The 23358-nt window shown below is 54.3% G+C and overlaps 1 protein-coding gene across 23 annotated transcripts in view; it reads left to right on the forward strand.

Moving 5' to 3' along the window:
• NFASC (neurofascin) overlaps positions 1–23358 on the forward strand; it is a 157281-nt gene that overhangs the window by 95183 nt on the left and 38740 nt on the right. For 14 of the 23 annotated variants that reach the window (XR_010308811.1, XM_064173663.1, XM_064173671.1 and 11 more), the window contains 9 exons: positions 1185–1286; positions 1930–2127; positions 5246–5316; positions 7728–7950; positions 11709–11824; positions 14262–14466; positions 16599–16721; positions 17391–17564; positions 20114–20128. Coding sequence is in view for 22 of the 23 variants with exons in the window: in XM_064173663.1 (XP_064029733.1) it covers positions 1185–1286; positions 1930–2127; positions 5246–5316; positions 7728–7950; positions 11709–11824; positions 14262–14466; positions 16599–16721; positions 17391–17564; positions 20114–20128 (1227 nt within the window). In the remaining variant the exon portion in view is untranslated. The remainder of the gene's footprint in view (positions 1–1184; positions 1287–1929; positions 2128–5245; positions 5317–7727; positions 7951–11708; positions 11825–14261; positions 14467–16598; positions 16722–17390; positions 17565–20113; positions 20129–23358) is intronic. The other 9 variants (XM_064173673.1, XM_064173674.1, XM_064173687.1 and 6 more) reach the window with 4 other exon arrangements.

Here is a 23358-nt window from a genome sequence, read left to right on the forward strand (position 1 = left end):
ACACCCCCCAGTTCCTCCCAATTGCTCCCCACAGGCCATGCATCAGCTGGTTCTGTGTGCCCAGGTGGGTTGTGAGCAGTGGAAGAAGCCAGCAGTGTGCTCTAGCAGTGACTGATTTCACTTCATGTCCTTTCCAGACTTGGTTTGCATTCATTTTTATGGGCAGCTGCCTGGAGGTAGTGGTAACAGCAAACATCTCCCTGCTAAGCCACTCTGTGGTGCTTTCCCCAGCAGAGCTCAGCAGCTGGGCAGGGAGCAGGTAGGGTTTCAAGGCAAGACACAGTTAGCTCTTGAGCACATCTGGATTTGATAGCTTGCCCTGGGTCCACCAAGAGCTGAACCATGCCAGAGAGCAGATGTCACAGGATCACAGCACCACGAGGTTGGCAAAGCCTCTCAGGAGCACCAAGTCCAGCCTAGAATCCTGCTCTGCAAGATTCACCTTAAAGCACAGCCCTAAGCACCACATCCAAACCACCATGAAACACAGCCAGGCTGGATGACTCCAGCACCTCCCTGGGCAGCTCATTCCACTCCCTGACCACTCTCTCCAGGAAAAGCCTTTTCCTAATGGCCAATCTAAACCTCCCCAGCCTCAGCTTGAGGCCATTCCCCCTTGGTTCCGGCTCCGATTCCCTGTGAGCAGAGCCCAGCTGCAGCCTCTCCCTTCAGATAGCTGCAGACAGCAATGAGTCCTCCCATAGAATCATAGAATCAACCAGGTTGGAAGAGACCTCCAAGCTCATCCAGTCCAACCTATCCCCCAGCCCTGGCCAATCAACCAGACCATGGCACTAAGTGCCTCATCCAGGCTTTTCTTGAACACCCCCAGGGACAGTGCCTCCACCACCTCCCTGGGCAGCCCATTCCAATGCCAATCACTCTCTCTGACAACAACTTCCTCCTCACATCCAGCCTATACCTACCCTGGCACAACTTGAGACTGTGTCCCCTTGTTCTATTGCTGGTTGCCTGGGAGAAGAGCCCAACCCCCACCTGGCTACAATGTCCCTTCAGGTAGTTGTAGGCAGCAATAACATCACCCCTGAGCCTCCTCTTCTCCAGGCTAATGTGCCTAGCCAGGCCACGAGCCTAGCCTAAACTGACCAGCAGAAGTGATGAGACCTGAGGCTCCCAGCTGCTGGGCCAATCCCAACCTGCTCTGTCTCGTTGCTGGCCAACAGCGCGCCCGGACCAGCCCCGCGACCTGGAGCTGACAGACCTGGCCGAGAGGAGCGTGCGGCTGACCTGGATCCCTGGTGATGACAACAACAGCCCCATCACAGGTCAGCCACCAGCCCCTCTGCCCCACTCCCCTCCTGCTTTTTCTCCTGCATGCTGGAAGGAAAAGATCCCTTGCCAGCTCAGCCCTTAAGCCTGCCTCTCTGTATGGGGTTAACACTCCAAGGGGGGGCGTAACCCTGAACCTGACCCTAGGGGTCTTGGCCTCTCCCCAGGGGTGGGCCACACTCCAGGTGATGGTTAGCCCACTCCCCCCACTTCCTGGGCTATAAAAGAGGAGCACTTCCTGCTCCTCATCCTCTCTTTCCTTGGCTCCCTCTTGACCCACACACTCATACTGCATACCAGCACACCCCGTGGCAGCCACGAGGCAGAGACCCCATCACACAGCTCGGGTTGTATCCATCCCTTGTTGTATTTTGCTGTTTTTCCCTTCCTTATCCTTTGTAAACTCCCCTACCTCCAATCCCTTTTCAAAGTTATTGTTAAACTTTTCCTTTTTAACTTCCAAATCGAGTGAGATTGATTGATTTGGGTGTCCCTACCTTTCTCTCTCTGCCTGTCTTTTGGGAAAAGGAGGGGGAAGAGGGGAGGGCACTCTATAAATTGTCATTGGGTCTACTAAATGTATTAGAGTCTCTGGGAACCTGCATTTGAACCCAAGACACTCTCCATCCTCTCCCCTAGACTACATCGTCCAGTTCGAGGAGGATCGGTTCCAACCTGGCACGTGGCACAACCACTCCAGGTACCCTGGGAGCGTCAACTCTGCTGTCCTGAGCCTCTCTCCCTATGTCAACTACCAGTTTCGGGTGATAGCAGTGAATGATGTGGGCAGCAGCCTGCCCAGCGTGGCCTCTGAGCGATACCAGACCAACGGGGCACGTGAGTACCCTCTGCCCACTCCCTCTGACCCTGGCGACTTGATGCTGGCAGCATCTGCCCACCCTGTTCCATGCAGGACTCTTTCCTCCTGGGGTATGAATCATTGAATGGCTTGAGTTGGAAGGCACCAGAAAGCTCATCCAGTTCCAACCCCTCTGCCATGGGCAGGGACACTTCCCACCAGCCAAGGCCATCCGAGCTGGCCTTGGCATCCACAACCTCCCTGGGCAACCTGTGCCAGTGTTTCCCCACCCTCACTGCCAAGAATTTCTTTCTCATGTCCATTCTCAATCTCCCTTGCTCTAGTTTATGTATGATCACAGAGGCAGATGGACCCAGGCTGGGGGCATGACCTGGGCCATGCAGCCCTGGGCTGTGATTTGCTCATCCTCAAGCCCATGAGTGATGTCCTGCAGAGCAGAAAGGACCCAGGCTGGGGGCAAAACCTGAGCCATGCAGCCCTGTGCTGTGATTTGCTCATCCTCAACCCCATGAGTGATGTCCTGCAGAGCAGAAAGGACCCAGGCTGGGGGCACAACCTGGGCCATGCAGCCCTGTGCTGTGATTTGCTCATCCTCAAGCTCTTGGGTGATGTCCTGCAGAGCAGAAAGGACCCAGGCTGGGGGCAAGACCTGGGACATGCAGCCCAGGGCTGTGATTTGCTCATCCTCAAGCCCATGAGTGATGTCCTGCAGAGCAGAAAGGATCCAGGCTGGGGTCACAACCTGAGCCATGCAGCCCAGTGCTGTGATTTGCTCATCCTCAAGCTCTTGGGTGATGTCCTGCAGAGCAGAAAGGATCCAGGCTGGGGTCACAACCTGAGCCATGCAGCCCAGTGCTGTGATTTGCTCATCCTCAAGCTCTTGGGTGATGTCCTGCAGAGCAGAAAGGATCCAGGCTGGGGTCACAACCTGAGCCATGCAGCCCTGTGCTGTGATTTGCTCATCCTCAAGTCCATGGGTGATGTCCTGCAGAGCAGAAAGGATGCAGGCTGGGGGCACAGCCTGAGCCATGCAGCCCAGGGCTGTGATTTGCTCATCCTCAAGCCCATGGGTGATGTCCTGCAGAGCAGAAAGGATGCAGGCTGGGGGCACAGCCTGAGCCATGCAGCCCAGGGCTGTGATTTGCTCATCCTCAAGCCCATGGGTGATGTCCTGCAGAGCAGAAAGAACTCTGCAAAGCTCCCTCCAGCAAAATCAGTGGTGAGAAATCCTGGGTTCACCTTTCTGAATGGCTTCCAAAAGCAGATCTTTCAGCCTTCCTGACCACAGGAAGCTCAGAAGCCTCTTGGAAAACAAGATTCAAGTGTAAATTGGCCAGGAGCAAAAGGCATTTTGTGCTCCCAACTGGCTAATTCATTGTCTGCTGGCCTGGAGCCCAGATCAATGGAGCACTCCAGTCTGCTCCAGTTCACCACCAAGACTCAGGTCTTCAGTTTGTGTGCCCAGTGCTTGGGGCAGCTCCTGCGTGGAATGCACAAGGAGAGCTCAGGAGTCCTTTGGGTTGGTTCCTTCCTTCCTTTCTCCATCTGCAGCTCCACCAGCGATAGCTGCTGGCATCTAGCGTTGGCCTGGGACATTGCTGCTCTCCTTTCAGCTTCCCCCCAAGCCGCCAGCACAGTGGTTGCCTTTCAGGGATGTAGGACGTTTGGGGATGATAAAACAAAGAGGGAAGAAAAGGAAAAAAAGAGTCTCCTAAATAACTGGCCTGGTTTGCAGCCTCGTGTCCCCTTAGCCTGAATGAGAAGCTCGGGACAAACCAGGTCCTTCGCTTCTTGCCTTAGAAGTCCTCTTGGCTTGGCACACTCAGAAGCTGGCTGCTTGTTAACCGCCCCAGCCATCGGCTGTCAGCCTTCTGAACGGCTTTCGTGTCTCTGCCCCTCTCCTTGCTCCTCTCCCCCTCTCCTTCCCCCTCTCCTTGCTCCTCTGCCCCCTCTCCTTGCCCCTCTGCCCCTTCTCCTTGCCCCTCTGCCCCCTCTCCTTGCCCCTCTGCCCCCTCTCCTTGCCCCTCTGCCCCCTCTCCTTGCCCCTCTGCCCCTCTCCTTCCCCCTCTCCTTGCTCCTCTGCCCCCTCTCCTTGCCCCTCTGCCCCCTCTCCTTGCCCCTCTGCCCCTCTCCTTCCCCCTCTCCTTGCCCCTCTGCCCCCTCTCCTTGCCCCTCTGCCCCCTCTCCTTCCCCCTCTCCTTGCCCCTCTGCCCCCTCTCCTTGCCCCTCTGCCCCCTCTCCTTGCCCCTCTGCCCCCTCTCCTTGCCCCTCTGCCCCCTCTCCTTGCCCCTCTGCCCCCTCTCCTTGCCCCTCTGCCCCCTCTCCTTGCCCCTCTGCCCCTCTCCTTCCCCCTCTCCTTGCTCCTCTGCCCCCTCTCCTTGCCCCTCTGCCCCCTCTCCTTGCCCCTCTGCCCCCTCTCCTTGCCCCTCTGCCCCTCTCCTTCCCCCTCTCCTTGCTCCTCTGCCCCCTCTCCTTGCTCCTCTGCCCCCTCTCCTTGCCCCTCTGCCCCCTCTCCTTGCCCCTCTGCCCCCTCTCCTTGCCCCTCTGCCCCCTCTCCTTGCCCCTCTGCCCCTCTCCTTCCCCCTCTCCTTGCCCCTCTGCCCCCTCTCCTTGCCCCTCTGCCCCCTCTCCTTGCCCCTCTGCCCCCTCTCCTTGCCCCTCTGCCCCCTCTCCTTGCCCCTCTGCCCCTCTCCTTCCCCCTCTCCTTGCTCCTCTGCCCCCTCTCCTTGCCCCTCTGCCCCCTCTCCTTGCCCCTCTGCCCCCTCTCCTTGCCCCTCTGCCCCCTCTCCTTGCCCCTCTGCCCCCTCTCCTTGCCCCTCTGCCCCTCTCCTTCCCCCTCTCCTTGCTCCTCTGCCCCCTCTCCTTGCCCCTCTGCCCCCTCTCCTTGCCCCTCTGCCTCCTCTCCTTGCCCCTCTGCCCCCTCTCCTTGCCCCTCTGCCTCCTCTCCTTGCCCCTCTGCCCTTCTCCTTGCCCCTCTGCCCCTCTCCTTGCTCCTCCTTCCACCCTCTCTCCCCCCTTCCCCCTTTCTCTCTCCCCTTCCTCCCCCTCTCTCCCCCCTTCCCCCCCTCTCTCCACCCTTCTCCCCCTCTCTCCCCCCTTCCCCCCCTCTCTCTTCCCCCTCTCTCTGAATTTCAGGTCCTGAAATTAACCCAACAGGAGTTCAGGGTGCAGGGACCCAAAAAAACAACATGGAGATAACCTGGACGGTGAGTTCTGCTTTGATGCTTGAGAGCCACCCAGCAGCTGACAGTCATGGCCACAGATGCTGAGGTTTAGAGGGCTCACAGCCCCTGTGAAGTGCCGCACAGGATGCTACACCCTTGATGACCACAGAACCTTGATGACCACAGAACCTTAACCTAGGTCATAGAACCTTAACTTAGGTCATAGATTCACAGAATGCTTTGGATTGGAAGGGACCTCAAAGATCATCCAGTCCTAGCCCCCCTGGCCTTGGCATTGGCAGGGACACTTCCCACTAGACTCTATGGCTCATGGCCTCATCCAACCTGGCCTTGAACACCTCCAGGCAGGGGACATCCACAGCTTCCCTGGGCAACCTGTTCCAGTGCCTCACCACACTCACTGGAAAGAATTTCTTCCTAATGCCCTTCTAATGAAATTCCCTTCTACTACCTAGTCAAAATCTACCCTCCTGAATTTAAGGGGGGTGAGCATAGGACCTTAATGATTATAGGATGATAGAGTCATAGAATAGGTTGAGTTGGAAGGGACCTCCAGAGCTCAGCCAGTCCAATGCCCTGCACTCAGCAGGGATATCCTCCACCTGAGCAGCTTGCTCAGAGCCTTATGCAGCCTGACCTTGAATGTCTCATTGAATCAACCAGGTTGGAAGAGACCTCCAAGGTCATCCAGTCCAACCCATCAGCCCTGTCCAATCAACTAGACCATAGCATCTCTCCAGGGATGAAGCCTCAACCACCTCCCTGGGCAACCTGTTGCAGTGTTCCAGCACTCTCCTGGTGCAGAATTTGTTCCTCACATCCAATCTCAAGCTGCTCTGCTCTCAGTTCAAACCATTGTGCCCCTGGTCCTGTCCCTGCAGGCTTTGCTAACAGTCCGTCTGCAGCCTTCTTGTAGCCCACTTCAAGTACTGGAAGGCAGCTGTAAGGTCTGCTTGGAGCCTTCTCTAGTGTGAATAGCCTCATATAACTGTAAAGAACATAAAGCAGATAAAAAGGCCAAGGGGATGAGATTGAAGAAAGCCAAGAGCAGGGTTCTACACCATGGCCACAGCAACCCCAAGCAGCACTACAGGCTGGGGCCAGAGTGGCTGAGAGCAGCCAGGCAGAGAGGGAGCTGGGGGTGCTGGGAGAGAGGAGCTGCAGAGGAGGCAGCAGTGCCCAGGTGGGCAGCAGAGCCAATGGCATCCTGGGCTGGCTCAGGAGCAGTGTGGGCAGCAGGACAAGGGAGGTTCTTCTGCCCCTGTGCTCAGCACTGCTCAGGCCACCCCTTGCTGTAGCCAGCTGGGGCTGGGCTCTGCTGCCAAGCAAGCAGCAACACAAGGGGACACAGCCTCAAGCTTTGCCAGGGCAGGTTCAGGCTGGATGTGATGAGGAAGTTGTTGGCAGAGAGAGTGATTGGCACTGGAATGGGCTGCCCAGGGAGGTGGTGGAGTCGTTGTCCTTGGAGGTGTTGCAGCCAAGCCTGGCTGGGGCACTTAGTGCCATGGTGTGGTTGGTTGGGCAGGGCTGGGTGCTAGGTTGGGCTGCAGGAGCTTGGAGCTCTCTTCCAACCTGCCTGATTCTGTGATTTTATGATTCATAAAAGTCCCTGGAAGTGCAGCTCCAGCCACAAGCTCCCAGCACACAAGGGGCTGGGAGATGCCTTTAAGGTTGGGCTGCATGAGCTTGGAGCTCTCTTCCAACCTGCTTGATTCTGTGATCTTCGAAGTACAAACTGCCAGAGCAGCCTGAGAGGTGGGTTCATGCCCACTGTGTTATCAGTTCTATGATGCATCTCCAAAGGAGTTTGTTATTCACATCTAGGAGAAGATTATGTGACAGGAACCACAATTTACAGCCCCTTGAGCCAAACAAAAGCAGCTGGATCCTAGCTCACAGATCCAGCTTAGGGAGGATGCTCCAAGCCTGATCCTTAAGCAGTTTCTAGGCCTTGCAGAGCAGCTTTTGCTTCTCTTAGTGGACCAGCAGGTGTCATCCTCAAACCAGCCAACATCTTGTTAGGAAGCTCAGAAGTCACAGTGGTTGTGCAGACTGGAAGATAAAGATGTGGCTCCTGGTCTTGCCTCGGGTCTGAGGAGCTGTTCAAGGCAGGATTGGGCGTGGCACTTGGTGCCATGGTCTGGCCTTGAGCTCTGTGGTAAAGGGTTGGACTTGACGATCTGTGAGGTCTCTTCCAACCCTGATGATACTCTGATACTGTGAGAGGCAAGAACCAGGCAATGCCTCCCTCTGGGAACAGAAGTATTGAGCTGCCTTGAGGTTAGCTGCTGGAAGAATGAAGTCAGCCCCAGCTGCTGAACAGAGCCCTCTGGACCCCCATGGCAGAGAAATGCAATTGCTTGGGGGTTGTTTTCTCTTTGCTTTCTGTCTCTCCTTCTCACTTTCCTTCTTTTCATTTTGGCTCCATTAAGCCTCTGAATGCAACTCAAGCTTATGGGCCCAACCTCAGGTACATTGTGAGATGGAGGAGGAGAGACCCCCGAGGCAGCTGGCACAATGAGACAGTCAAGACCCCGAGGCATGTGGTCTGGAACACCCCCATCTACGTCCCCTACGAGATCAAAGTGCAGGCAGAGAACGACTTTGGTCGAGCCCCAGAGCCTGACACCTACATTGGCTACTCCGGGGAGGACTGTGAGTACTGCTTCAGGGCAGGAGCCCACCCGAGGCCAGTGGGTTGGCTTGGCCCCTGTGCCTTCAGGACATGCTCATAGCACTGCTTGGTTTGGCATAAAAATCCAGTTCCAGGTGTTGAAAGGAAGAGGTTTGGCCATTAGGTGCTGCTTCAGGCTCTGCTGCGTGCCCCAGGGCATGCCTTGGGCAGGGGTGGACCTTGGGCTTGAGGGTGGCACACAGTCAGACCTCACTTCAGGTGAGCTCTGGCTGGGGTCCAACTAAACTACAGCAAATGTGTTGCCCCCAGCACCTGTAGAGCACCAAGGTCTTCTCAGGTGAGTGGTGCTAGCACCTTGGCTCATCCTGAACTGGCTTCTTCTGCCTCCCTATTAAAGCCCAAATCAACTAAGCCTCAGCTTGGGCTCCTCTTTGCAACACTACTGGCTCAGCTTATCTCTCTCTGAAGCTTTCCACCTGCTCACACAAGAGCAACTTGTGTGGGAAGTTCTCCTTGGGAGGTTTTCTTTCCCCTCTTCTCTGCCATGGTGAGCCCACAGCTGCAGTGCTGTGCTCAGTTCTGGGCTCCTCAGTTCAAGAGGAACAGGGAACCACTGAGGAGAGTTCCATGGAGGCTGGAAAGATGCTGAGGGACCTGGAGCAGCTTTGTGAGGAGCTAAGGCTGAGAGCCTGGAGAAGAGCAGACCCAGAGGGGATCTGAGCAGTGCTCAGCAAGAGCTAAAGGGTTGGGGACAAGAGGATGGGACCAGGCTCTTGTCGGCAGTGCCCACCAATGGGCAGTGGGCACAAACTGGAAGCCAGGAGGTTTCACTTCAACTTAAGGAGAAACTTCTTTGGTGTGAGGGTGCTGGGGGCTTGGAGCAGGCTGCCCAAAGAGGTTGTGGAGTCTCCTTCTCTGCAGAGCTTCCAACCCCTCCTGGCCATTGTGCTCCTGGGCAAGCTGCTGTGGATGCCCCTGCTTGAGCAGGGTGGGGTTGGACTGGATGATCCCCAGAGATCCCTTCCAATCCTCACCATGATGGGATTCTGGTATCATTTTCTGTGCCTGGACCATCCAAGTGTCTGAGCTACCATTACCCTTATCCTGATGGAGAATGTGGCTCTCTGCCTAAAGCTTTGGGGTTATCTCAGTTCCTTGCCTAGCAGCACCAGTGTGTGTGGAGCCCTGGTGAGGTGGCTTTAGGATTGCCATCAAGTAAGGTAGGTAAGGCTGGATGTGAGGAGGAAGTTGTTGGCAGAGAGAGTGATTGGCACTGGAATGGGCTGCCCAGGGAGGTGGTGGAGTGGCTGTGGCTGGAGGTGTTGCAGCCAAGCCTGGCTGGGGCACTTAGTGCCATGGTGTGGTTGGTTGGGCAGGGCTGGGTGCTAGGTTGGGCTGGCTGAGCTTGGAGCTCTCTTCCAACCTGCTTGGTTCTATGATTCCATGATTCTAAGCTGCAGATATCACTGCTGGGGCTGGACTGGATGAGGTTCAAAGGTCCAAACCATGCCATGCTTCTATGGCTCTGTGTCCCTAAGGCAGCTCCAGTTCTATAAGGCAAAACCCAGCTCCAGGTTAAGAAGGCACAAACAGGTTGTAGCAAGCCCAAGCAAATCTGCAACCTCAGTGCTGTGACAGCACCCACAGAACATCTCCCAGCTGCTGACACCTCCCAGCTGGACATCTCCCAGAGGAGACAGGGCAGTGGGAAGCAGAATGGACAAAGATAGTGGGAATTAGGGCAAGAGCTGAGCCCTGCCTGGAAAGCTGAGAGGCTGTGCCTGGAAATGCTCCACAAGCACCCAGCTGCCCTCACAGCTCTGCATGCCCTTGGCTCTGCACCAGCAGCATTTGTCTTTTCCTGGCATCAGTTGCAAACTTGTGCCACAGTTTGGAGGTTTGGGGAAGATTTCAGCAAGGGTTTGAGGTTTTTGTTTGTTTTCCCAGCTTCAGTTGCAAACTTGTGCAATAAGTTGGAGTTTTGGAGGAGATTTGAGTAAATGTTTGGGTTTTTTTCCTTCTTTTTCTAGCTTCAGTTGCAAACTTGTGCAATAATTTGGAGTTTGGGGGAAGATTTGAATAAGGATTTGGGTTTTTTCCTTCTTTCTCCGGCTTCAGTTGCAAACTTGTGCAATAATCTGGAGTTTTGGGAAAGGTCTTAGGACAGGTTTGGGTTTTTTTCCTCTTTTTCTTGCTTCAGACTTGAATAAAGGTTTGTTTTTTCCCTCCTTTTTCTGGCTTCAGTTGCAAACTTGTGCCATAATTTGGAGCTTTGGGAAAGATCTGAATGAGAATTTGGGTTTTTTCCCTTCTTTTTCTAGCTTCAGTTGCAAACTTGGGCAAAAAATTGGAGTTTTGGGGAAGATTTGAGCAAGGGTTTGAGGTTTTCCCCTTCATTTCCCAGCATCAGTTGCAAATTTGTGCCATAATTTGGAGGTTTGGGAGAGATTTAAGCAAGGGTTTGAGTTTTTTTCTTCTTTTCCTACCTTCAGTTGCAAACTTGTGCCATAATTTGGAGATTTGGGAAAGATTTAAGCAAGAGTTTGGGTTTTTTTCCTTCTTTTTCTAGCCTCAGTTGCAAACTTGTGCCATAATTTGGAGATTTGGGAAAGATTTGAGCAAGGGTTTGAGTTTTTTCCCTCTTTTCCTACCTTCAGTTGCAAACTTGTGCCATAATTTGGAGCTTTGGGAAAGATTTAAGCAAGAGTTTGGGTTTTTTCCTTCTTTTCCTACCTTCAGTTGCAAACTTGTGCCATAATTTGGATCTTTGGGAGATATTTAAGCAAGGGTTTGGGTTTTTTCCTTCTTTTCCTACCTTCAGTTGCAAGCTTGTGCCATAATTTGGAGCTCTGGGCAAGATCTGAATAAGCCTTCACACATGTGGAGGTGAATCAGGCAGAGGCAGCTCACACCCAGGACACAAATGTGTTCCTGCCTGGATTCTGAGGGGTGGTAAAACTAAAACCCAACTCTAATCCCTGCCCTGTCACATCTGAGTTGCCTCACAAATAACTACAGAGCTCTCCATGCAAGCAGGTGGCTGGAAAGAGGAGCTGGAAAACCCCAACTGGCTCAGCAGAAGGTTCTGGCCAATAAGAGATGTGGAAACATCAAGTTCTGTATCTCTGAGGGTCTATCTGGGCAACCAATTGCAGCAAGAGGGGGATGGATTTGCTGGTAGCTGTCCCAGGCAGAGGGAGGTGAACCAGATCCCCTTCCTTGCTGCTCTATGTGGTGCCTTGCCCTGCTCTTAAGTGGATCATGGATATTCTTATGGCTAAGTGAAATCTGAGGGGGTTGGATCCCTTCTTCCTGTGTTGCTGTGGGGGGAAAAAAAGCCCCAAATCAACTTTTAAAGCATGCAGACAGCAAAGAGAAAGGAAGGGTGGGGCTGGAGGTAAGTGATGCTCTGCAGCGTGTTTATACGGGGGGGGGGGGGAAGGTCTGCTCGCAGCCAGGGAGCTGAGGGTTGGTCTGTGGCTGCTGCCTCGTGTTCTCCAGCTTGGAGCTCCTCAGAACTCGAATGTGGGATGGAGAGGAAGAGTGGGATGGAGATAAGGAGTGGGATGCAGAGGAGGAGTTGCTTATCATAACCCCCTGAACAGCTTGCTGGCAGACAGCAGGTGGCAGAGCCAGCACACAGGACTGCAATGCTGCCAGGGGATAACCATGCTGGGGGCTGGGCAGAGGAGTGTCCATCTGTCTGTCTGTCTGTTTGTCTGACCTCCAGGGTACCAGTGGGTACCTAACAGACTCTGCTTTATCCCCGACCGCTCAGATCCCAAGGCTGCACCTACGGATGTTAGGATCAGAGTCTTAAACAGCACTGCCATTGCTCTGACCTGGACACGAGTGCACCTGGACACCATCCAGGGCCAGCTCAAGGAGTACAGAGTGAGCAAAACAACAATCCCCTTTTGACACTATTAATCCAGCTAACCTCCTCACCAGCCAAAGTGGCCCCAGCAATGGAGCTGCCTGTGATGGGGATGACAGAAAACTCTCCTCTGGCCATCGTGCTCCTCCTGCAGACCACAGGGGCTGAGCTCTGCTCTGGAGCAGCACCAGAAGTGTCTGAGCACAGGGCTCAAAGAGCCTTGGTTTGCTCTTTGTGATGCCTGGATGGGGCTGGGGGTAGTTCTTGTTGCTCTCCCCAGTGCTTGGTTCTGGGCTGGTCCTTTCCAGTGCCTCTCTGCAGGATCCAGCAAGTCCTTATGCACCCAGAGAAGGGTTTGGGGTGCTCCTACCTATGCAGTGAGTTGTGTCCTGACTCTACAGCTGCCCATTGTGGGCTGGATGGGTCTAGGAGGGGTGAGGAATGACCTCAGATAGGTACAGCCAGGCTAGTTTTTGTGTCATCCCCAAAGTGCATCACCTTGTAATGAGCACCAAGCCCTGCAAAGCCTAAACCTGATGGTTTGTACTAACGAGCAACTAAAGCCAGCATGGATCCTCTTAGTACCTTTACTCCTAAGGTGAAGATTTCTGGGTAAAAGAAGTGCTGTTGTGACAGATTCTGTTCAGAACAAGCAGAAATCTGGACCAAAGCTCCTTCTATCAGCATTGAAAACATTCCCAAGAGCCTGTGTCCTGCCACCTCTGATAACATTTCCAATCCAACACTCCTCTGGGCATCCAGAAAGCTCCCTGGGTACTGCTGAGGGTTTCACTGCTGAGGGTTTTAGTGCTGAGGGGTTTTTTTTTCCTCTCCCCTCCCTCTCCTCTGTCATTCTCTGGTCTCTTTTCTTGAGTGAAGCTTATCTCTGCATGAAATAAGATTTCCACTCAGGGGTTTGAATGGGAAGGCTTTCCAAGTCCTGCTCTCCAAGCTGCTGACACATGGGTTTGATGGGGGGACCCACGAGATGGATACAGAACTGGCTTGATGGCTGCACCCAAAGAGTGGCTCTCAATGGCTCCATGGCCAAGTGCAGGGCAGTGACAAGCAGAGGTCCTCAGGGATCAGTCCTGGCACCAGTCTTGTTCAACATCTTTGTGGGTGCCATGGGCAGAGGCACTGAGTGCAGCCTCAGCAGGTTTGCTGTCCACACCAAGCTGTGTGGTGCAGCAGCCAGGCTGGAGGGCAGAGATGTCATCCAGAGGTGGGCACAAGCCAAGCTCAGGAGGTTCAACAAGAGCAAGTGAAAGGTTCTGCAGTTGGGTCGGGGCAATACCAAGCACAAATCCAGGCTGGGCAGTGCCAGGCTGGAGAGCAGCCCTGAGGAGAGGGACTTGGGGGGTGCTGGTGGAGGAGAAGCTCAGCAGGAGCCAGCAGTGTGCACTTGCAGCCCAGAAAGCCAAGCAGAGCCTGGGCTGCAGCAGCAGTGTGGCCAGCAGGGCCAGGGAGGGGATTCTCCTCCTCTGCTCTGCTCTACTGAGACCCCACCTGGAGTCCTGCATCCAGCTCTGGAGCCCCTGGGACAAGAGGGCTGTGGAGATGCTGGAGAGTGTCCAGAGCAGGGCCAGGAGGATGCTCAGAGGCTGCAGCAGCTCTGCTGTGAGCACAGACTGAAAGAGTTGGGGCTGTGCAGGCTGGAGCAGAGGAGGCTCCCAGGGGACCTGCTTGTGGCCCGCCAGGATCTGAAGGGGGCTCCAAAAAAGCTGGGGAGGGACTTTGTAGGTTGCCAAGCAGGGATAGGATTGGGGGGAATGGAGCAAAGGTGGAGGTGGGGAGAGTGAGGCTGGAGGTGAGGAGGAAGTTGTTGAGCAGGAGAGTGGTGAGAGGCTGGAATGGGTTGCCCAGGGAGGGGGTTGAGGCCCCATGGCTGGAGGTGTTTGAGGCCAGGCTGGCTGAGGCTGTGTGCAGCCTGCTCTAGGGTAGGGTGTCCCTGGGCATGGCAGGAGGTTGGCACTGGCTGCTCCTTGTGGTCCCTTCCAACCCTGACTGATTCTGTGATTCTAAGTTCAGGCTTCCCCTTTGTGCCTGGATGTGTCCCACCTCTCCCAGCACTGATTCTGGGGAGGAAGGGAGAAGCACTCAGCAGCCAGGGATGGCTCTTTGTAACCCAACCTTAACTGGGCTTGCTCCCTGACCTCCACTTAGCACTTAACCTCCATCCTCACCCTCTTTCTCTGGTAACACCACTGACCTGCCTTGCTGGTTGGGGTTGGGGTGGGGGATGTGGAGCTCCATTCCTGGCTTTCAAAAGCCTTCTGCAGCCCAGAGCTGGAGGTTTTGCTGCGCTTTGTGAAGCAGGCAAAAAGTCAAAAGCAACCAAACCAACCAACCCAATTGCACTGAAATGGAAGGGGTAGGGGGGTGGGGAGGGGAGGAAAGGAGAAGGAAAAAAAACCCTCCCAAAGCTTCACTTGCCATGCCTGTATCTTGAAGGCCTATTTCTGGAGAGACAGTAGCTTGCTGAAGAACCTCTGGGTCTCCAAAAAGCGGCAGTATGTGAGTTTCCCTGGAGACAGAAACAGGGGCATAGTGTCCAGGCTGTTCCCTTACAGCAACTACAAGCTTGAGATGGTTGTAACCAACGGGAGAGGTGATGGGCCCCGAAGTGAAGTCAAAGAGTTCCCCACACCAGAAGGAGGTAGGTTGCTGGGGCTTGGTGGGGTGGTGGAGGATGTGCTTTGCGCAGGCGTTCGTCCATCAGCTGCGTGGTGTGGGGGAGGTTGGAGGGGTTCAGCTCTGCAGGGCAGAGTAGGAGCTGGAGTATGTGGTGGGAGAGGTTGGAGGGGTTCAGCTCTGCAGGGCAGAGTAGGAGCTGGACTATGTGGTGGGAGAGGTTGGAGTGGTTCAGCTCTGCAGGGCAGAGTAGGAGCTGGAGTATGTGGTGGGAGAGGTTGGAGGGGTTCAGCTCTGCAGGGCAGAGTAGGAGCTGGAGTATGTGGTGGGAGAGGTTGGAGGGGTTCAGCTCTGCAGGGCAGAGTAGGAGCTGTAGCTTGTGTTGGCAGAGGTTTGGGGGGGTTCAACACTGCACAGCAATGCAGGAGCTGTAGCTTGTGTTGGCAGAGGTTTGGGGGGTTCAGCTCTGCACAGCAAACCAGGAGCTGTAGCTTGTGTTGGCAGAGGTTTGGGGGGTTCAGCTCTGCACAGCAAACCAGGAGCTGTAGCTTGGTGTTGGCAGAGGTGTGGGGGGTTCAGCTGTGCACAGCAAACCAGGAGCTGTAGCTTGTGTTGGCAGAGGTTTGGGGGGTTCAGCTCTGCACAGCAGAGCAGGAGCTGTAGGTTGTGTTGGCAGAGGTGTGGGGGGTTCAGCTCTGCACAGCAGAGCAGGAGCTGTAGCTTGTGTTGGCAGAGGTTTGGGGGGTTCAGCTCTGCACAGCAGAGCAGGAGCTGTAGGTTGTGTTGGCAGAGGTTTGGGTGGTTCAGCTCTGCAGGGCAGAGCAGGAGGTGCAGTGCTCTGCAGCAGAGCCAGGATGCTGCTGGGGAGATGTGCCAAGGGATCACTTTGAGCCTGGGTGGCATCTTCTGGGCAGCATCACTGTCACAAGGCACTGCTGCCTGCCTTCGTCACCGTGGGGCAGGTGACATCTCTGCAGCTACACTCCAAGTCCTGGCACTGTCTCCTCAATCTGCAAATCTCCTCCAGGTACTCTGAGCACCTCAGTGAGTAGCTCTTAGGCTGAGCAAGATAATCCTAGGATGGTTTGAGTTGGAAGGGACCTTAATGATCAAAGGAAACAATGGCAAAGCCCCCAGGGACTCAGCACCATGTCACTGAGCCACAGAGTGCAGCAGGCTGGAAGGAACCCTCAAAGGTCATCTTGTCCAACCCCCTGCAGTCAGCAGAGACATCTCCAACTACATCAGGTTGCTCTGGGCCCCACTGAGCTTAACCTGGAATGTCTCCAGGGCTGGGGCCTCCACCACATACATCTCTGTTCCAGTGTCCTTCCTTTGCTGCTTGACCTGCAAAGGTCACTGTGCTGTGGGGCAGTGGAATGGGAGCAAACACATTCCCTTTGCTCAGCAAAAGGCAAGGAAAGCCTCTGGGAGGTCCAAGTGCTCCTTGTTCTGGAAGGATGTCACCAGCAGGCCACTCAGGTTTTCAAGGCAAGAGCTCCTCGTCCTTCTTGTTTCCAGAGCTGGTCTCAAGGCTGAGCCTTCAGATCTTCATTTCCTCCCTGGCTCAGGAGCTATTTATAGGCACATCAAGAACTGCTTTTTGCTTTGTTGGAGCTGCACTTCCAGGGACTGGCAATCAACCTTCCTAGGGCACAGATGGCTTTGGCACAGGGCGTTGGGAAAACACAAGAGGAGAAAAGGGAAGAGGGCTGGAAGCAAATCCTCTCCCCACACAAAATACTAGGAAGGGAGCCTTCCTCTTTCTCCTCCTCAGTACCCCTCAGAGAAGTGGGACTTGCACCGTGCCACATCTTTTCTCCCTGCCTGTCACATCCCTTGTGGGTGAGGACAGCCATACCCAGGCAAGCAGCACAGCGTGGGCAGGGGAACTGTCCCCCCAGGGCAGGGGCTGCATGGCAGAGCTGCTCTGCTTTCTGCTGCTGCAAACCCTGGGGCTGGTGCATGGGGCCCGGCACAGAACCTTGCTGAGTGGCTCTCTGAGCTGTGTGTGGGTTAGCTCCGGGTGGATCTCAGTGTCCTGAGCCTGCCTCTCAGCCTGGGGTGCACACACAGCGTGGGAGAGGTATGTTACCTTGTGTGTTTCTGTTCTTTTCCCTCTTTCCCTCTCCTTCCTGGCCCCATCCTCCTCCCAAGTGCCCAGCTCCCCCAGGTACTTAAGAATCCGACAACCCAATCTGGAAAGCATCAATCTGGAGTGGGATCACCCAGAGCATCCCAACGGAGTCCTCACAGGATACAACCTTAGATACCAAGCCTGTACGTTCCACACTTGCTCTTCTTGGTGCTAACAATTAGTCACTTGCTCTTCTGAGTGGTAATAATTAAGTCATTAAGTCATTTTCCTCCCTGCTAATTACCTCATCCCTTAGCACAGAAAGTTCCCTGTGAGGAACTGGAGGCTTTCACCACCAGATGAGACATGCTGGGGATTGATCCCTGGAGCAGTGCTGGGCAGCTCCAGCTAACCAGGGAGGGTGATGGGTGCCCAGCAGTCCTCCAGACTTGCCCACTGAAGGGCAAGGAGTTTGAGCTCTGATTTAGCAAGGCCTTCAAGCACAGCCTGAGGAGTTTAGGTGCTCTCTCAACCACAAGCTGCCAGCTGTGGAGCAGTGCAGCACGCTGCAGAGCTCAGCACATCGCTTGGGGTTGTGCAACCTTCTCTGAGAGCCTGGCACCTGTGCTCTTGCCCTTCCTTGACCACTTTTACAGCCCTGAACGTCCCTGCTGGCAGATGCCCAGGGGATCCATGGGTTCATAAGTCAGCTGCCCCCCTCAGTGAAGTCTATTTGCCAGCAGCTCTAGCTCTGAGCCCATGTGGCCCCGCAGTGACTGCAGGCTGGTCCTGGGGGCAAGGTGATGAGGTAGAGGGCACAAATTACTTCTGAAACAAGGCTGAAGCCACCCAAACCTGCCTTTCCTCCCCAGTTAATGGATCCAAAACGGGCAGAACTCTGGTAGAGAACCTCTCTCCCAATCAGACAAGGTTCACCCTGCAGAGGGCAGACCCCATCTCGCGCTACCGCTTCTTCCTGCGCGCACGGACCCAGGTGGGAGAAGGAGAGGCCATAGTGGAGGAGTCCCCAGCCCTGCTGAATGAAGGTAGGTGAGCAGCAGCAGCTCCTGGCTCTGCTGAGGGCTTGGTGGGGAGGGGGTGTGATGGTCTGTGGAGCAGCCCAAAAATGCAGGCCAGAGAATCAGGTGGTTGGCAGAGCAACCAGTACAAGACACTGACTGGTGCATGGCTACTAGCAGATGGATGCATAGATAGATAGATAGATGGAAGGAGAGATGGGTGGGTGGTTGGATGGATGGATGGATGGAGAGAAGGAGAGATGGGTGGATAGATGGAGAGAAGAAGGATGGAGAGATGGATGGAAGGAGATGGGTGGAGAGATGGGTGGATTGAAGGAGAGATGGGTGGATGGGTGGATGGATGGATAGAAGGAGATATGGGTGGATAGATAGAGAGAAGAAGAATGGAGAGATGGATGGAAGGAGATGGGTGGAGAGATGAGTGGATTGAAGGAGAGATGGGTGGATGGATGGATGGATAGAAGGAGATATGGGTGGATAGATGGAGAGAAGAAGGATGGAGAGATGGATGGAAGGAGATAGATGGAGAGAGGAGTGCATTGAAGGAGAGATGGGTGGATGGGTGGATTGAAAGAGAGATGGGTGGACAGATGGATTGAAGGAGAGATGGATGGATGGATGGATAGAAGGAGATGAGTGGATGGATAGTTATGCAGAGAGAGAATGGTAGATAGAGGGATGGATAATAAAGAGATGGATGAATGGATGGATGGATAATAGATAGAGAAAGGGATGAATGAAAGGATAGATGAATGGAAGGATGGAGGAATGGATGGACAGAGAGAGAGAGAGAGAGAGAGAGAGAGATAGATAGATAGATAGACAGATGGATGGATGGATGGATGGACAGACAACAGGCCAGGACTGTACACTGCAGCAGAAGGGCTCCTAAGGTGTCTGTCCTGTGGTGCGGAGAACCATCTTGCTGCCCCTGAAGTGATCAGTGTTCACCTGCCCTGCAGCAGGAGGGCATCTTGCTCTCTTCTTGCTGAAATTGAAGCTCTGTCTGCCCCTCTGCAGGCTCTGTATGAGTTAAACAAGGAGCAGGCACTGAACCCGAGGCAGGAGCTCTGGTGCCACCTCCCTGTCACCCCATCACCAGCTGGCCTGACCCTCCAAAGTAAAGCTCCAGCTCCCAGATTCATAACAAGATAAAAATGCCCCCTGTGGGACATTCATCAAACTAAGTGAAAGTCCAAGAGCCCTGAGGGAACTCAGGCAGACAAAAGCAGGCTCTTGCCTGTCCTTAGTGTTTGCTAAAAGACTCTGATTTGGTTAGGGCTGGGATTTAATGGGGGTTTGGTCTCCTTCCCTCCCATCTCCCTGCCTCCCCTCCCCAGCTAATGGCTTTGAGGAGAAAAAGCAGTTCCTGCTGATGACCCAGAGGAAATTAAATGCTTCCTGACACTTCTTAGGTGGGCTCCAGCTTTGCTAATTGAAATGAGAGGATGGGAGATGGGGGCTGCACATCTGATGGCAAGACCAAAGCCAGCTGAGTTACACCTTGACAAAGCTAAGAGGTGACATTCCAGTGCTTCACACAGGAGCTTTGCTGAACAGACTGTTGGAGCTCAGGGATGAGATGGAAGGTGTTGGGGCTGGTGGTCAACAGTTCCACTTGTTTGCTGCCTATTTGCTTGGCTGGGTTTGTTTCTGTACGTGGCAGAGTGCAGCTGAGTAGCAGCTGTGAGCAGCTGCTGATGCATGTTGCTCAGCTGCTGTGTGTCAGGACAGAGCAGATCCAGCACAGAGCAGCAGGACGAGGTAAGGTTTTCGAGGGGCTGAGGATGCTCCCATCAAAGGCACAAGCTGCTGAGCAGAAGGACAAAGCCTTGGCCATTGAGCTGTGACATTCAAGTAGTTTGCAGGCTGAAGCTACAGAAATATGGCAAAGTTTGACCTCAGAACACCAAACCCTGAGGTGCTGCCTGGCACAGGTGAGTTCTGCTCGCAACAGGCACCGTGGGCAGCTCCTGGTGCCCGCTTTGATGGGAAGGTACCTGCTGGAAAGCTGACTTTGGAACTCAGGAAAGCAGGTTAAGAAAGCTAAAGCCATGAATGCATTCAGGGGTGGTTTTTCTGCTTGCCAGACTCACTCACCTGAGAAGCTGACACAAAAGGCATCTCTCTGCTGGTGTCTCCATGGGCTCCAACCCACCCAGGGCAGGATGAGCACTGCACTAAGGAGAAATTCAGAGCATCCAGACCAGCCCTTGCTGGCATTAGATACAAGCATCTGCTTAAGCACTTTGTTTAATCAACGTTGCTGGCATCTCTGGAGTGTGTTTCACTGCTGCTCTCCATCTGCAAGGGCACAGCCTTGCTCTCTGTATCCCGTGCAAGAGGCTCTGATGGCGCAGGGAGGGTGCTGGGTTGTAGCTACCGCTTTGATTTCCTCTCTCTCTCTCTGAAGTCTCTGGTGACTGTGTGCAAGTGGCCCCCAGTCTCTCGTTGGTGTGTTCTGGTTGTTTTATATGTTCCTCTGTTTTTCTCTTCCTTTCTCTTCTATGCTCTCCTCGTCCCCCCCTCTCTCTCCCTGGCGCTGCCCTCTGAAGCCACACCAACCCCAGGTACCGTACCAGCCGGAGGAGGTAACAGGCATGGGGCGAGGCTCCCTCCAGCTCTGCTCGCTCTAAGCATGCACTCCGTTAACCCTTTCAATGGGAACAGCAAGTGGCAGGAGCCTAAATTGGGCAAGTGGAACAACATCCAGGCTAAAACGAAGCTCCCTCCCTCCCCAAGGCAGAAGGAACAAGGGCAGGCTCCACAGCAGGGGGGGATGCAAAGATCGAAATCTCTCTGAGAGCCTCCTAATGACTCAGTGAGAGCCACCAAACACCACAGCTCCCACAGGCTCTAGCAGCAAAAAACAGACTCAGTTTGCCCCCAAGAGGGTTTATTTCAAACCAGAGCCTGCCCAGAGCCACTTCAACCTGTGGCCAGCATTTGTTATCTGCTTTTCCCTTTTGCATTTCCCTTCCCCCCCCACCATGAGACCCTCATTTGGGAGAGATTTTTAAGCTCAGTTCTCTCCCTTTTTTTAAGCCTCACCACCCAAACCCAACAAAACTCAGGCTATATCCCAGCCAGCCCTAACTTGGTGGTGCCCACCTTTGTACCCATGCTCTGCCCTATGGTATTGAAGCTGCATTTTGCCACCCAGGAGCCTTTTTGCTGTTGCTGCTGGAGTAGCTCTTTGCTTTGGCCACGCAAGTCTGTGCTGCAGCATCACCTCCCAGCCCAAGGCTTTTTGGGGAGGAGAATCCTTTCGTTTCTAGGGGCCCATTGAAAGGGTTAAGGACAACGTTTGTGCCTCAGCTGTGCATGTCTGCATGTGAGGCTACTGCTGGCTTTGCCCTCGGTTGCAAATTTGGACAGCAGGGTTGAAGCAGAGAGAAACCTTTCCTTGTGACCAGGGTAGGGGTGGGGGAGCAGCATCTCTCCCTGCTTTCCAGGAGCCCCAAATCCTCAGTTCCCCATTGTCAGCCTTGCAAAGTCCAAAGCCTAAGCCAAACTTCTGCCCAGCCACCTCTTTACAAGAGCTGCAGATGTTACTTTCCATCCCTCCCCCCCCCTACCCCCTCAATCCCAACTCATCTCCACCTTAAGCCAATATTCCAGTGGCAGTGCCAGTCCCATGAGCAAGCTCTGAAGGGGGCTGGTGCCAGCCAAGGCTCCCCCAGATAGATTCTATGATCTATTTTCCACCCTCTGTGGATAAGCTTTTGGTCTGGAGCAGCTGCACTCACCTGCCCTCTGCCAAGGGCTAAGAGGTTGTGCTTTGCCTTTGCTGGACACAGCCCTGGGGGGCTGCCAGAGCTTCCCAAATAGGAACAGCTTCTTAGGGAAGGCTTTTCCCAAGGGATACAAGTGCAGGATCTGCTCTCTGCACCTGTTCTTTTGCTTTCCTACCTGGTAGATGTCTCTCTCCCTTTTATTTTGGTGCAGTGATGTCTCCCTAGCCAACATCACTTTGCTTTTTTTCCCTTTCCTAAGTCAATGCCAATCTTTTTCTTGCTGTATTTTTCTCTTCCCAAAATCAAAGTTGGGGGGTAACAGATTGGTCTGCTTTGGGTTGGTGGGAACCTGAAAAACAGATGGAACCTTTTGGCTTAGAGGCTCTCTGTCCTCTGAGTCCAGGGGGGCTGCTCTGGCTTGTGCTTTAGCCAGGGTTTAGCTTATCCACAGGAATCCAGGTTGTGTTTGTGGGTCCAGATCACCTTGTAAAGTGCTTTTCTACTTGTGGTGGCTGTTGTTGAAGGTTGAAAGCACACTGTGATCATAGAATGGTTTTGCTTGGGAAAGATCATCCAGTCCAACCAGCCTCTAACTCCACCAAGGCTGGGGCTAACCCAGCACCACCTCTCTTGGAAACACCTCCTGGGATGAGGATTCAGCCACCCCCCTGGGCAGCCTGTGCCAGGGCTCTGTCACCCTCACAGGCAAACAATCCCTCCTCATCTTTCCATGGAGCTTCCTCTGCCTCAGCTTCCACCACTGCCCCTTGTGCTGGCATTGGGCATCCCCCAGCAGAGCCTAGCCCCAGCCTCTGCCACTCACCTGCATATCAGTTTCTTCTCATGTCCAACCTAAACCTCCCCTGCTGCAACTTGAGGCTATTTCCTCTGCTCCTATGACTTATTACTAGGGAGAAGAGACCAACCCCTCCCTGACTCCAGCCTCCTTTATCTCTCTCTTTATCCTTCCAGCATTACATCATTTCAGGCATCATTTCTTACACTGCTGGAAGCCAGATGAATTATTTGCCATTTAAAGGATAGCTCTATCAAAACAGAGCCCACTGCTCCCCCACCTCTTTATTTTTCCCCTTCTGCTAGAAGAAACAGTAAAGAGAAGAGCAATGCCAGAGCTGAAAGGAGTCTAAGAGATGGTAACTGGAGGAGTAGGTTCTTCAGTGTCTGCTGGGATGGTGAGGAAGCTGAGCTGATGGTGAGGAGGCTGCACTGATGGTGAGGAAGCTGAGCTGACACTAAAGCAGTGTAAGGCACAGAGACAGTCACAGAGTGTCAGGGGCTGGAAGAGACCTCCAGAGCTCAGCCAGTCCAACCCACCCTGCCAGAGCAGCAGCACCCAGAGCAGGTCACACAGAACACAGCCAGGTGGGTTCTGAATGTCTCCAGAGAGGGAGACTCCACAGCCCCCCTGGGCAGCCTGTGCCAGGCTCTGCCACCCTCACAGGGGAAAAATTCCTCCTCTTCTTTCCATGGAGCTTCCTCTGCCTCAGCTTCCACCACTGCCCCTTGTGCTGGCATTGGGCATCCCCCAGCAGAGCCTGGCCCCAGCCTCTGCCACTCACCTGCACATCTTTATCAGCATTGCTGAGGTCACCTCTCAGCTGCTCTGCTCCAAGCTCCCAGCCCCAGCTCCCTCAGGCTCTGCTCCTAACAGAGCTGTTCCATTCCCTGCAGCATCTCTGTGGCTCTGTGCTGGACTCTCTCCAGCAGTTCTATGTCCCTCTTGAATCACAGAACCATTTCAGCTGGAAAAGATCATCCAGCCCAACCACCAACCCAACACCCACCATGCCCACTAAACCACATCCCCAGGTGCCTTGGGGGAACACCTCTAGGACTGAGGACACCACCACCTCTCTGTGCAGCCTGTCCCAATGCCTGAGCACTTTTGCAGTGCAGCTCCAGTCAGGATCTTTCCTCACCTTGCTCTGGAGCTGGATGTTAGGACACAGGGGTGGGTGCAGGAGCTGTTGCACAACCCGAGCTGTGTTTGTCCTGAGAGCGTTGGTTCTCCTCCTAACAAGTGTAGGGTTCAGGTGAAACCC

This window comes from Pogoniulus pusillus, chromosome 39 (assembly GCF_015220805.1).
Source record: "Pogoniulus pusillus isolate bPogPus1 chromosome 39, bPogPus1.pri, whole genome shotgun sequence".
Taxonomy (NCBI): Eukaryota; Metazoa; Chordata; class Aves; order Piciformes; family Lybiidae; genus Pogoniulus; species Pogoniulus pusillus.